Source organism: Anopheles maculipalpis, chromosome 2RL (genome assembly GCF_943734695.1).
Source record: "Anopheles maculipalpis chromosome 2RL, idAnoMacuDA_375_x, whole genome shotgun sequence".
NCBI classification, from domain to species: Eukaryota; Metazoa; Arthropoda; class Insecta; order Diptera; family Culicidae; genus Anopheles; species Anopheles maculipalpis.
The window spans coordinates 21,205,191-21,220,000 of NC_064871.1; the positions used below are offsets into that span (position 1 = coordinate 21,205,191).

The 14,810-nt window shown below is 46.4% G+C and overlaps 2 protein-coding genes across 3 annotated transcripts in view; one reads left to right on the top strand and one right to left on the bottom strand.

Annotated features, from left to right (window-relative positions):
- LOC126558210 (maternal effect protein oskar) overlaps window positions 1-14,810 on the bottom strand; it is a 91,162-nt gene that overhangs the window by 19,678 nt on the left and 56,674 nt on the right. The gene's annotated exons all lie outside the window — the stretch shown is intronic.
- The window catches only part of LOC126559623 (uncharacterized), a 43,695-nt gene that overhangs the window by 16,616 nt on the left and 12,269 nt on the right, over window positions 1-14,810 (top strand). Inside the window, exons 4-6 of the mRNA XM_050215793.1 lie at window positions 12,445-12,614; window positions 12,714-13,134; window positions 13,211-14,810. The exon at window positions 13,211-14,810 is cut by the window's right edge and continues 182 nt beyond it. Coding sequence (XP_050071750.1) covers window positions 12,445-12,614; window positions 12,714-13,134; window positions 13,211-14,810 — 2,191 coding nt within the window. The remainder of the gene's footprint in view (window positions 1-12,444; window positions 12,615-12,713; window positions 13,135-13,210) is intronic.

The window sequence follows — 14,810 nt, forward strand, 5'->3', positions numbered from 1 at the left end:
CGTCTCGCAAAAGTTGGTAATGGTACGGAGAGCAGAGAGTGCCTACCGAGGTTGAAAGGTCAGGAAGCATTCCATTCATAAGCCACGGGCCCCTCATACACGCGTGTAAAAGAGTGTTGTGTTGACCACTAACCGCTGGTCCTCCGTTCGATGCTATGTTGCGAAGAAAAGTGAAAGAAAATCAATTTTCTTGTGGCTTCATGCGTCAACGTTTTACAACCCTCCGTTTCGGGTTTTGTTTGGATCATCGTTAAACAAATGTGGCGTTGTTTGTTTCCTTAGAGTGTCGGGTGCCGCCGTCAAGAGGTGGAAATGAGATTGTTCTAATTTAATTAGCCCAAGTGGAACGCCGCGCGCAAAGACGGTTGGGCGGCCACCAGCAACAGCAACCACAACAAAAAAAAAACAGGGATTGGTCCCTCGTAGAGTGTGGTGTGTGCGTGCATGTGGAAAGTGGTTTTCTTGAAGAATTCATACCATCATCGCGTACATTAAAATGAAGTGATTTTTTGCATTCACCGAAAAACGGTGTTCCGGTGCCTCTGCTTCTGACAAAAAGAAACACGTAGTCGAAATGAAATTGCCCAAGTGGATAAGGCGTACGCCTAAATCAAATGTGGGCGTCAAAAGCATCGTCAAATCATCCGGCCACAGCTCCGATGGTGGTGGCAGTCAGCGACATCGTCGCAAATCTTACTCGGCCTCACTGAAAGGGAAACGTAAACGAAACTCGTACGTTTCGTCCGCCATCACCACGAAAAACTTTTATCCTGCGGAGCATTTCTTCAAGACCGCTCCCTCTCCGGCACATTTTGAAGGGCGGGCAGGAGACGATGCAGAAAAAATGGCCCGCTACCGTACGCTGCCAGCGTCCTTTGGTAGAGTGGCCTATCAGCCAGGGGTGCATTCTGCCGGAGTTCCTGGCTATTACGGGACAGCACAGCGTCAGCCACATCCACTCGGGTTGCCCAACTGTTACAATGGTTTTCGAAATAGACCACCAGTACCGAACGGTATGCAACTGGCGCAACATTACGCGCCCAACGGTATGCAATACACACCCCATCAGTATCAGCCGAACGGTATGCAATTAGTACAACACCATCATCTCCAGAAACGTTTGCAGCAGCAGGTAGGCATTTTGTTTTGTTTTTTGATTTTCAATATCATAAAGCTGTTCTACAATAAGGGAAAATCAATTACGGAAAATTTATAAGAAAATTTACCATATTTATTTACACAGGGTGTACGGAATTTATTGTATTAAAAGTGTGATTTATTTTAACATTTTGTTTTGCCCTCTTCAACATACTACAAGCGGTCACCTCTCTGTTTGCCATGTCCAATTACAATACACAACCTCGTGAGTTTTTAACAAACAGGAGGCAATTCTATTAGTCCTACAATTCGTCGTTTGTTGTGAGAGTGTGCCGAAAAAAAAATTTGTCTCTCTCTTACACGAAGAAAAACAAAATGCGGGGGGGTTTCCTGTCTGTCTCCACCATTTACTTTGGCAACGAGCGTTAAAGTCTTTCGTTCGCCTTGTCGCAAAGGGTGCTGACTCTCATTTTCTTACGCGATATGCAAAAACGAGCACCAGCCAGCGGACGGTGGTGTTGTGCTTTTGCCAAGAACAAACGATGGCAGCGAAGCGAAGCCTTCTTTTATGTAAATTCAATACGAATTGGCCAAAAATCCTCCGTGTCACGACGTCAAGGATTTATGGTTGACGGAGCAAAAGTTTTTAAAACTCGAACCGTCGGACTTTGGGGGGGGGGGACTCCGGGGGGACTTTTTTTGTTGTTTTGTTTGTCGCTCATTTCATGTGAAACGTCTGTCAATATTGACTTTTATTTTTAGCGAATTTTTGGTCAGGCGGGTGTGTTCACCAGTACAGTCCAGCACCGGGGCTAGATAAGATCGGTACCCGAGAAGGGTAGATGTTACTTGTGTAGATAGGAGTGTATAGATCGGTTATCATAAAATGATAAAACTATCGTAAGCTGTAAATGGTTTTAACAGAAGATTAAATATGTGAAATTTGTAAAAAAATCCATGCCTATTTCTTGAATACAACATTTCTTAAGAAATTAGAGATAAGATACAAAAGCAACAATGAGCCTTCAACATTGAAGTTACATGTCTCGAATTTACTTCAAAACAGAAATTGTCTTCAGGACCATACACACAGCTAAACACAGTGCTTAATAAATTTCAAAAGAAGCGTCTAGGATTGTTATTGCCAAAAGCTTAGAGCACAATAACTTCAAGAGGGGATTTTTTTTAATATTTCCAAAAACTTTTCATGCCGAATGTAACTGGCACTGTATCGAAAGATCAACAAAAAGCAGAAACGAGAATTGCCTTTAAAGCCCATCGGTAAACGCGTCATCGTCGAAGAATTTGGCACGTTCAGGAAGAGAGAGGAATTCTTTTAGACACGTTGCGCTAATCGTGCCCGAAGCGGGTGCAGTATTCGAAATGGTTTTACAAGCACGTATTCGCTATTGGTTGAATATTTATCAAATAATATTGATATTCGTGCTAACTCACTTGTTTCTATTTTTGCTCCGTAAATCGTAATAGCAAATTTATGGCGACTAATATAACACTGGAAGAAATCCTATCCGGGCTATTCCCCGCCTTGAACTAGTTGGTCGTTAAGCCAAGAAGGAGAAATCGAATGTAACGCTTGGAAACTTTATAATACAAGTGATTTATTAATAAAATCTTGTACTTTGGACGGTCCAGAAGTTTCATACACCTTTTGAGACTCCATGCTTCTTCCTTGACTCTAGAAATGTTCACACAAAAAAACCTTTTTAATTCAATTCGTAATCGTAGTCACAACTAGATTTAGACAGAGATCTGGACACGATCTTCACCAATAGTAAACGCATGAAGTGTAAAAGATATTCTCACCCTGGCTGATATTCTCCCATCGCCCAAATCGTACGATCTTAACCAGCAGCAATACCCTCGCACTGCTGCCCGTGCCTGTGTGTTCGGTTCCTTTCCCTAAAACCCAACAACCAACACTCCCTTTTTAAGCGCGCAAGTGTTGCCAATGCGTGACTCACACGATAAGCTCGCCGCCTTTCGGTTCGGAGCGCAGGAACGGCTTGGCCCTGTCGCGAATTCATAATCTTTTCTTCTTCCAGCGTCCTTCGGCCGAGGCATTCGCGCTCGCCGAACTTGCCCTTACCGTGCTTCACAACTTCACCCGGACTCCTGCTGTAGTTTCCTTCTGCAGTGCCGGTTTTGCTGGCCAAAGCTTTTGCTGCAGTCCGTCGACGCGCAGCAAGATTAACGCGAAAAGCTTTTATTTTTTGCTCCCAGTGCACGCGGAACATAAATACCATCGCATTCCTATGTTGGAAGCGGTATTGCCATCTCTTTCTGTGGCTCCTTTTCTAATGCAAATACCCGCACGCTCGTTCAACGAAGGGCGCACCAGGGCGCTGTGTAACAAGGATTGCACATGTGTGCGTGCATGCCTCTCGAAAAGCCTGTTGCGCGCGGCTCACGTTGTTAAATGGCTGGACTTTTCTTCCTCTCTCTCTCGCTCTCTCTCTCTCTCTTTGGCCCTTTTTTACACGCGCACGAGCCCTCTCTTGTGTCGTTTCAACATAAATCAACCCTGCCTTGCGACTTCACGACGATGACGGTGATGGTGATGGTGGTGGTGATGATGATGATGATGATGGTGGTGTTAGAAAGAGAGGAGCCGAACGGGTTCCGCACAAAGAGAAAGCGAAACGGGGCACCATGCTTCGACCCGCCGGGGTCCAAATCAAATCGCTAGCGCGTCGTCCATTTTATTTCGTGTCTCCGAGCGGTCGACAGGGTCTCTCGCGTGTGATCCTGTGTGCGCGCCCGTGCAACGTTTGCCAGCAGAGGGCTTTTTAGGGGTTGCAGGGTGAACTGAACGATAGGATTGTTCCCTACGTTGGAAGAACGGTGTGTGTTTCACTCGAGAAATATTCCATTTTTGTGTCCAAATCGAACGCGTTTGTGATGACTTAGACGTGATTTTTCATTTCGGCAAGGATCTTCCCAGTGCTCTTGGATGCTGTAGGCTGTGGTTCTTTCCCTATCTCTGTGTGTTTGTGTGCGTGTGTGTGGGCGAACGGGGCATTTTTAAATCTAAAAATCAAGGAATGCTTTAATGCGGCAAATCCTCGTCAGTATATAAACTATGCGCAGTAGCTTAATGTTTTGATGCACTTTTTAAACATTTTTTTCTGGTTTTATCGTATAAATTATGTTGTCCCAGTGCATGCGTACGTACCGTGTATGTCCTTGTATGAAAGTGTTAGATTGTTAGTGTTACATTACCTTCTGAAATATTGGTAACTATCGATATAATGCTCAAGCGTCGATGTGCGAATTTTTCAATAGGCATTAAAAGGTATTAAAATGTGATCAACGGCACAACCAAGACCAGGGAGAAAAGAAGTAAGCGTCGTCTTATATCCTCTCCAGCCCTGGTGTGCTTTGGGTGAAGAGGCCGCCCGACCAAAAACCCCTGACGCACCTGAAAAGAAGAAAGAAAAGAAAATCAAAAGCTTCTTAAGATTTCGCGAGCAAAGAAATAAGTTGAGTGTGAGTGAGTGTGTGTGTGTGTGCGTGCGAGTGAGCGAGAGATACGTGAAAAGAGCGCAACGGCAACACAATCATCATCATCATCATCATCATCATCATGATCAGTGCCGTCATCGTTGAAATCTTTGGAAGCTGTGGGGTGGTGGTTGATTTGCTGTCTCATTCGTCGTGAAGCACAATCCGCGTCGCCATGGCGATATAGAAATCCGAATCCGACAAGTCGTTTCTTGCGTGTCGCGCATACGACCGCGAGCTTTGTGCGTAGTGTGCGCATATTTGAATGAGCCGCCGTGAATGTGTGTGTGTGTGTGTTTGTATGTTTGGATACGCCAGCATTAATGTTCGGTATTGGAAAAAGGCAAGACACGATGAAGAACAGAGTGTGTGAGTGACAGGGTGAATTTCGTCGCATCGCGCCCAACCCCTCTTCCCTTCGCTGCGTGTTCTGCCTTCTTCGGGATCAACAGGTACAAAACCAAAATCCCAAGTCGATCGAGATTTGGGAAGGAGGCAGCAACCCATGCAGGAGGAAAGACGCACCCAGCACAAAGGGAGACCAGACGAAACGAAAATAAAAACACACATAAGAAACCGGTCGCGCGTTTGCGGTCCCTTCCTTCACCCCCAGCATAACAGAACGCCACCCTCGCCGGGTTTGCTTTGTTTGATGTTCGGGGTCTATCGTTGAAGGTGTGTGTGTGTGTGAGACAGAGAGATCGGACACTGTATTGCCGTGCGCAATCGTCATTTATGTTCGCGTCTCCCGAGCATGGTTTGTTGTGTGTCCAACGGTGCCAGGAAGGCATGCCAGTCAGTCAGTCAGTTATGGTGATGATGGTGATGGTGTGGTGAAGGTTGTCGCGTGTGGTCAAGCAGCATAATACCTGCAGGGACAGCTAGACTGACCGTCATAAAATATTTCCTCCCAATCGCAGGATTTACGCCGGAATTATCCATCAGTGTGAGCCGCAAAAGAAAGAAAGCACCCGGGAGGAAAAAAGTGAAACGGAACGAAAGGAAGCAATCTGCCCGGAAGGGGGTGTGCTGACATATTCTAATCACCAGCCACACAGACGGGTAGTGTTTGCGGTGTGGCGAACCTCCCCGAAACAGTTCTCCAGCCCCTAAAGCTGAGAATTATAAATTCAAGGTTTCTTCGACGCAATCGACGAACCACACAACAGAGCCCCCGCACCACAGTCATCGCTTTCTATCGGCTAAACAGATAGGCACACAGAAATAGAATCTAAGTAACCGTGTGTTGTGGTGGTTGGTCGCGTAAGTGTGTGCGTGTGTGTGTGTGTGTGTTAAAGCTTTGCTAACTTGATCGAAGGAATGTTGAACGCACCTGTTGGCGATGCAGTAGCAGCATTATCGATACCACCAGTTGTCTTGATGTGTACACCCATTGTGGAGTCAGTGCAGTTTTGGTCAGTTTGGCCAACGGGGTGGGTGGTGAAAGCAGTGCAGTAGTCGCAATAGTAGTAATAGTCTCACTGTCTCGGTCCATTTCGTAAAGTGTTGACAGTGTAGTACAGTAATCCAGCGGGGCAGCAGGATGATGATGGATATGCTCGGCTCCCCGAGCGGAGCCAACCAGCTGCCCAACAACCACTTTCACAGTGACTCTCAGGTAATGTTGTATACTTAGCAGCGTGGTACGGAATGTTTTCGATTGGGTATAGCAAGTGAAAATGAGGATAGATAATGTCCGGGCTCTTCTTTTACGAAGATTCACTAAAGATCTAAGCTGCGTTGGATATTCTGTCCTTCCGATGGGCCTATTCGAAGTCTCAATACCTTTCATAAACCATTAAATCGTCACTGCATGGACAATTGCGTTTATACGACTAACGTGATCGTGGATTGCTCAGAGCAAAGTCTGGCACGTTTAAAACTGTTTAAAGGTATTTCGAATAGAAAAATGTAGCTTCAGCACGTCTGATAAAGTCAGAAATAATGTTCTACAGATGTTTTTCGTCTACATTAAATATTTCTCTAGTGTCATCCTTACCCTCCTCGAAAGATGTTAAATAACGCCACATTGTCAGCTGCACTCTCGTGCTAAACAAAGGCAACGATTCATCTTTTCGACAGTTTGTTCGTGTAGGTTTCCCCAACTTCATCTATAAATACAGCTTGATGTTTGAAAACCGAGCATATTCTATATCGTGTGCGGTGGCGAATCCGATTACCTTGCACATTGCGATCATATTATTACAGTCCGGCGTACATGCGGCATTCACTCCAGGGCTGGAGACGAACGTGCCGATGCGTATCCAGTGCGTCCAGTGTCTTCTTCACCCCACCGTGTGGTGTATGATTTCTTCCAGCTGTACGTCGCTCTACGGGTTGGCTTTCACGGGCAATGATTATCCACCGTTTATCTCCTTTAGCACGAGCTTCATCTCCAATCTTGCCACTGTTCCGTGCCTCATCGGCTGTTTATGTTTGCCACTGATTGCGATCTACTCGCATCGATGTTGATTTTTTACTCCTTTCTCTTTCTATAAGGTGTTTGTGTGCGGATTTGGCCTTCCTTCTCACTGTAGGGGATGGTGATGATGCATCGTGATGCTGATTTCACTCCCCAATGCGTCTGTATGAAGTGCAATGGACTTATGTACAGTTTCCTTTTTTGCAAGGTTCATCCGATGGGTTTATTAAGAGAATTTCAAGGTTTTCTTCGGGAGAAGAGAGATTGCAATAAAAATAATAAACATTAGTAAAAACAAATTGTAACCTTTCCAATAATAACCGAGCTGCTGTTAAACCATAAATGCAAATTTTTTACCTAAAATGATTTGCACAAGTGTTGGTACTAGCAATAAAGTGTCCACATAGCAAATCCATAGCAAGCAAAACTAATCTTTCATAATGCATGTTGCAAAGCAAACTGGTTGAAAACATTAGCTCATTGCTCATTAAACATAATAAAGTTCCCTGTCGACCGTATTGCACACACACACACGCCCAAGCGTACCAATATCAGCCAGCCTCCGGTTTTGGATTACGGCAATCGACAGGAGGAAATAAATTGCTGGCTGGCCGGGGCTTGATCTGGCTCGCCTGGCTGCCCGTAACCTTTGGTTGGTTTTGCGGGACTTGATCAACCATCATCTTCTCGCACATGCGATCGATCGTGTGTGCGCACTCGTGGTACGCGTTTGCATCACAGTAATATATCCATAAATTAATCATGATGGCTGCTGCAATCTTGGTACGGCAATCCCTTTCTCGCCTGCCGTCTCTAACCGCAATTGTAACGGGTTTCCGCTGGATGTTTATGGTTCACGAGGCGCGCGACTGTAGTAACAGTAATAGTCGTAGTCGACGTAGTAGTTCTACACAACTAGTAGAAGAAAAAGAAAAAACAGCTACTACAAGCGATTGGCGAAGGGGAGAGCGTCGTGGTCCTCCAAGAGCTCCCTCAAGCTTTCCGCCTTGAAGCATGCTCGTTCAACGCGCCGAAGAAGCAAGGGTGCTGCTGCTGGCTAACCTGAAAAATAACACACACACACACACACACACACACACAACAAGAAGGAGGAGAGAAGAAAAAAGAGGAAGAAGAAGAAAAAACTCACCTGACCAGTTCTACCACTTCTTCGTGGCAACAATGTCCACCTTCACGTGGTGGCGTGTTTTCCTCGCGCTTACTTCGCGTTCACTCCCAGAAGAAATATACCGGGCTTTGCTTGCGCCTGCCTGATGGCTTGGTGATGGCTGATCGTGTTGCGTGTTGCGGAATGTGGCAGGTTCCGCCGAAACGCACGAAACCGTGGCTCGTTCGAAGACGGTTTGCTACAAGGTGCACGGGGCAAATAATAAAAATGCATCGGCTGCTCCCAACGGTTTAGTGTGCGCCGGAATCCTTGCAAAAGCAAGATGTATGCTCAACTGAAAAGCAGCATGCTTTTAATAGCACTTAAACAAGAAAAGAAGTTAATTGAATGTATTTTAAATTTAATATACTTTTTTTCATACACATAAAATAAAATAAAACACGATAAAAACACGTGATCAAACATCCGATCATTGACGAAAATCGATAAGCGGGAAATTCGTAAGCAATTTCCTCGCCTATTGTACCATTCAAATCGTTCCGATTGATTTGTCTTGTTTGAAACGTTTACATCTCGCTTGGTTTGGAAAATTGTGCGCCAATCTGCTTCACCGACACATTTAGCTTTTGTATACCATCGCCCCTTTTCAGCGATTGTTTGGGTCATGTTGCGTTTTTTTGTATCTTTCTTCAACTTTTGCGTACAATCTTTTTTCCTTTGATTTTTGTTTTGTATTTACCTTTTTTTTCCTTTACACCCTATCATTTATGGGGCAGGAAAGGGACGGAATGGGGGAGATGTTTGCAGTGAGGTAATATACTGCCTCTTCGCTACTAATTGACACATTAACCATATTTACCTTCGCACACGAATCGACCTAGGCACTAGAGCAGCGCCTTAAAGCGTAAGGCGAAAAAGTCCGACCAGAAAGTGGGCCGCGATCGTACCAGGGGGAGTAGGGGGACTCATTACCATCTACCGGTGTAATATGCGACCGAACCGTTGGGTGGATGAAAAAGTGCGTAGAAAATGGTGAAAGTGCGATAAACGATCATCCCTGCCCGTCGTCATCTCTAATGAAGGTAGATAACGTGTGCTCTTCCCATCCACTATCACAAATGGTCTGCGACCGGATCGGACACTTTCTTCTAGCGTGTGTGTGCGCCCGGCGCTACGATTTCGATCGATGCGTTACGATGCGATGCTAATGAGAGATTGTTCAGGCCGAAGGAAAGTGAACCCATCATCCCGTACGATCGCACACCTAAGCGTAGTTCGGGCTCACGTAACGCAACGTGGACGAGAAGTTGCGATTTGCCGTTTGTCGTGTCGTGTGACGATCGGTTAGGTTGGATCTTTCTTCCGGTTTGTGTGTCGCTGCATCATATGTATATAGAGAGACGTGTTTGCTAGAAAGTGAAATTTTCCGTCTCACTGTGTATGTTTGACTAATACTATGTAAATCAAAATTAGCATGAGCCGTTTGTGAGCCCTTTTTAAACTGTATTTTGATACAAAAATGCTAGGATTAATACTCTGTTATGCCGCTTGAATCTGCTTGTGGAACACAGCAAACAATATCGAGCCTAATAATAACCTCTCAATCGATTAAAAGCCTTGTTACTATTATTTTCAGACGGTATACCGTTCTATTGCGTTATGGTGCCCCCATATATTTAGCATCCTCACTTCTACCACAAAACCCGCATTCCCCGTTGCTGCCCTTCCTTAGCCGATTGCTGCATGCTGCTGCTGCTGCTGCTGCTGCTACTGCTGCTTTGTAATGGTTAAATGAAAAGAAAGGCAACATTTCCTTCATAGCCCACCTCACACAGCACTCTAACAAGTAGCACCGCTCTAGGACAACAGGCAAGTTGAGTCGGGGCCGCCCCGTGTGCTAGTAAGATGGCCATTATACACCGTCGAAGGGCATATTCATTCCGCCCTCCCGTCCCGTGCCATCGTTCTGAGCCTTTGTGTAGCGGTTGTGTTGTCCGCTCAGCCTTTCGGACGTGAGCGCGTCGTGTAATGGGCTTTTTTTTTATCTAGCTCAACCTCAATCATGTCGCGGTGGTCGTGGAGAGTTTCGGTCACCTCTCGCAATGGTTTTCGCACACCGAATCGATCGGCGGGGCCCTCGCGCGATTTGCGATCGATCAACAGGCAAGCTGGTGCTGCTGCCGCCAGCTGTGCTTCGAGTGTATTGCGATGATCGGAGGTGACCAGGAATGTTGCATGAAATTGAACGAAATTCATTCGGTTCGCTTATTATGCACACGTTCGGATCGCTTGTAGCACAACTATCGACAGCGGGGATCGTGAGAATTTTGATCTCATATTTTTGTCATCATTTTTAAAATCGTCACATTTTTTTTTACTTATGAAGTTTTATTAGGACATCTTCACTAGCGGCAGCGGCACTAATTTCCTCGCTTTATATTACACGTAAGACCCATCGCGGCCAATGCATTTCTAGCTCGTAATTAACATGATTTCTCTTTTCCCAATCGCTCTTGCTGCCCACATCACACCCAGCCAGACTCATTGATTTGACATCGTTTCGATTTGTCAAACCTCAATCCCCCCCCCCCCACCCGCCTCCCCCCACGATAACGCTAATGATGTTAACGATAATGATGAGTGCAAAGGCCTTATTTTCTTGGTTCATGCTTGGCTCTAGGGAAAAAAACGGGCTATCATTTGTAAAGCATAATAGCACTGGGTGGACCCTTGGTTGACAATTCTCTGTGGCTCATGTAGCTTGTAATAATTAATTTCACAGTTCGATAACTACCGTCTCGTTTTTTTTCTGCTGCTCTGTACAGCCAGGAAAACAGATTCGATCGACGGCTGACTCTAGAGGGTGGACAGGTGGACCGATCGCACTTTCGTCAGTGTTATTGTACGGAATTTGCCATGCTTTCACCCCATTCAGTTCCTCGCTGCATTTGAATAGATATTTTCTTGAGCCACATTTTGTGTTTTCAAGCACCTCGATCTGGTCCGTTCCGTTGTGACTTGTCGGGCTCGCTTGATTTTCTAAACACTTCTAGCACAAAATCCACAAAACCCACAAGCTACGAACGATTGCAATATCGAGCTGCTGTATCTGGGTTACAATAGAAGCTTTCAATCTGAATCAAAAACCTTGGAGAAAGTGTACATTTTTGATTCGCTCGGCAATAAATGCCACCATTTGGTGTGTCGCTTGCTGATTGCGTGTTGCTGATCTTTGAGCTAACAATCGGTAGCTAATAATTACTAATGATGTTTCTCATATCCTGTCTCTAGTTTGTCACATCTGTTTGAACATAATTAAGGTATTGTGTTTGGATCACTCGAAAAAACTAGTTACGATTATTCAATGCGACATGTGATAGCTGGTGAATATTTCTTATCCTCATGCAAATTTGTCCATATTTTGAACAATGAACGATTCAATCCTTTTTTCCAATGCAAAAGACAAACATCAATCTGCCCGATAGCATGTATGGACGAAATGTTTGCTTTAACCTTGCCAAACAGGGGTTTTGGAACTTCATGCCACACAAGGCCATGGCATGAGGTTCTTGCTTTTAATTGAATTAAGCTTGATTAAAATCGTGAACCACTATGGGAAAGCAGATCGACTTGTTTCCGTTAAACTGCCTTGCGCGTCTTCTTCGGGATTGCCTCTCCCGGGCACGGGGAATGTCGTTACGCATCATCAATGGGCAGCCATTGTTACGACTTGCTGTCCGATTTCTCCATCCCAGATTCCATGTTGGATTATGCGGCGATCGGGCGATACGTAGCAGCATGTTGTACGCATTAAGCATGTGTTTATGCGGGCTCGCCAGTGTATGCAACGGATGTTCTGCCCTTGTGACGATGGCAAGTTACAAATGTATCTGGTAACATTGCTGTTATAGTGTTTACTCAGCTTACACTGCACAAACACGCACTATCACGTGCGCCCAGAGAAAGCAGCCCCAGAAGCAACTGTACCGAAGAGAGCCTATAGGAAAGGAACGTCAAAAAAAAAAAAAGACCACAAACAAATGGATTTTTTTTAGCAATCGTGACAATGATTTTTCCTTACTTTCTCCTGCAAAATGTGCCCAAAAAGAGAGGCTTTAGGTTTATTGTGTGTCGTTACCTTATAAAGCAAGAAAGATTATTTGATTGTCCCATAAACAAATATGTACAAAATAAGTCCATCAACTAATAGTGTTGCTATCTTGATTTGGTAAACGTATTTATATGGTTTTTTGGTTTCATTCTTCTCTTGCAGCTGGAAAGAACGTCCTGGGATTACAGCACGGTAACACTTTCCCGAGTTACCGGATATGGGTTTGGCATAGCCGTTTCGGGCGGACGTGATAATCCGCACTTTGCGAACGGTGACCCATCGATTGCGGTTAGCGATGTGCTCAAAAATGGTCCCGCCGAGGGTCAACTACAGTAAGGCCACACGCTTGTCTTTCTCCATCGTCACCATCTTGCCACCATCAGTTCTACAATAATCGAACTTTTTTTCTTTCTTCACTTTCTTCCGTGCAGAGTTAATGATCGAATCATTTCCGTAAACGGTGTGTCTTTAGAAAATGTCGAATATGCCACAGCCGTACAGGTGCTGCGTGATAGTGGCAATACGGTGACACTGATGGTGAAACGGCGCGTACCGAACCACAGTCTGATGCATCCACTTCCGGGTGCGAATATGCATGGGATGGCGGCCACCGGACCTGGCGGAGTCGTCGGGATGTCTGGTGGACCGGGAGGGCCCGGCGGTGGTGCGATCGGTGGCCTACCGACGAGTGTTGTTGGCATGAATTCACATCAACACCAGCACAGTATCAGCTCGACTGGGCTAGGGCTCGGTGCAAACAATGGATCTCAGCAGCAAATCAAAGTAATCGTCACGAAGGCGAACAAAAAGGACGACTTCGGGATTGTCCTCGGCTGTCGATTGTTTATACGGGTTGGTAGTTTTTGGTCGGATGCGTGCAGATCGACAATTTTAATCCTACCTTGTTTGTTTGTGTCTCTCTCTACAGGAAATATCATCCAAGACTAAAGATCAACTGGCAGCCAATGGATATTCACTGCAGGAAGGTGATCTGGTCACACGCATCCACAATACCAACTGCAATGATTCGATGAGCCTGAAAGAGGCGAAAAAAATCATTGATGGATGCAAGGAGCGGTTAACGCTCGCTGTGCTACGCGAACCGAACGGTATTAGCGGGAACTATGGGACAGGCGCTGGTGGTGGTACGGCATCAGGGATGCAATCGCCCGTCTACTCACACACGGCCCAGGTCTCGAATTGTAGCAATATGGATGAGAATTATCTGAACGGAACGGGCGGTGGTTCATACTCTGGCCAAAATTTGTATGTACAACCCCCGACGAGACCGTCCGCCATGAGCACACTGCTGGCGGATGATAAAAGCAACCTAACGCCCAGAGGACGTTCCCGAGGGCCGCTGACAGATATTTCACTACAGCAGCTCGATCGTCCCAGTACGCCACCGGGCACGTCTAGTCGTACCGCGGATGGTGGTGCTGCCGGCCATTCCCGATCGCGCAGTGTCGTCGACGAGCCGCCAAGACCACCACCGCCTAGGGGTGAAGATTTCTACGCCTCACGGCGTCAGCTCATGGACGAAAAGCCTCCGACGTCAGAACCACGCTACATCACATTCCAAAAGGAGGGCTCGGTTGGCATTCGGCTGACGGGCGGTAACGAGGTAGGCATCTTTGTGACGGCCGTCCAGCAGAACAGTCCCGCCTCCGCACAGGGTCTAGTGACGGGGGACAAAATACTAAAAGTGAACGATATGGACATGAACGGAGTTACCAGGGAAGAGGCTGTCCTCTTCTTGCTTAGCTTGCAAGATCGCATCGATCTGATCGTACAGTACTGTAAGGAGGAGTTCGACAGCATTACCGCCCAGCAGCGGGGAGACTCGTTTCACATCAAGACGCACTTCCACTGCGATACACCGACTAAGGGTGAACTGTCCTTCAAGGCGGGCGATGTGTTCCGGGTGATAGATACACTGTACAATGGGGTAGTTGGTGCCTGGCAGGTGCTACGCATCGGACGTGGCCACCAAGAGCTGCAGCGCGGTGTCATTCCTAACAAGGCCCGGGCCGAGGAGCTGGCAACGGTGCAGTTCAACGCAAGCAAGAAGGAACTGAATGCATCCGAGTCGCGGGTTAGCTTTTTCCGAAGACGCCGCTCAACGCATCGCCGATCGAAGTCACTGTCGCGCGAGAACTGGGACGATGTAGTGTTCTCGGACGCCATCTCCAAATTCCCGGCCTACGAGCGTGTCGTACTGAGGCATCCGGGTTTCGTTCGTCCCGTAGTGATCTTCGGCCCGGTGGCGGACATTGCGCGTGAACGTTTGATGAAAGATTTCCCCGACAAATATACGGCACCGCTGCAGGACGACGATAAGGGTTCGTCCAAGTGTGGTGGCATTGTGCGGCTGTCAAACATTCGTGACATCATGGACCGGGGAAAGCATGCGCTGCTCGATGTAACACCGAATGCGGTCGATCGGCTGAACTATGCGCAGTTCTACCCGATTGTGATATTCCTGAAGGCGGACACAAAGCACACGATCAAACAGATGCGTCAAGGGC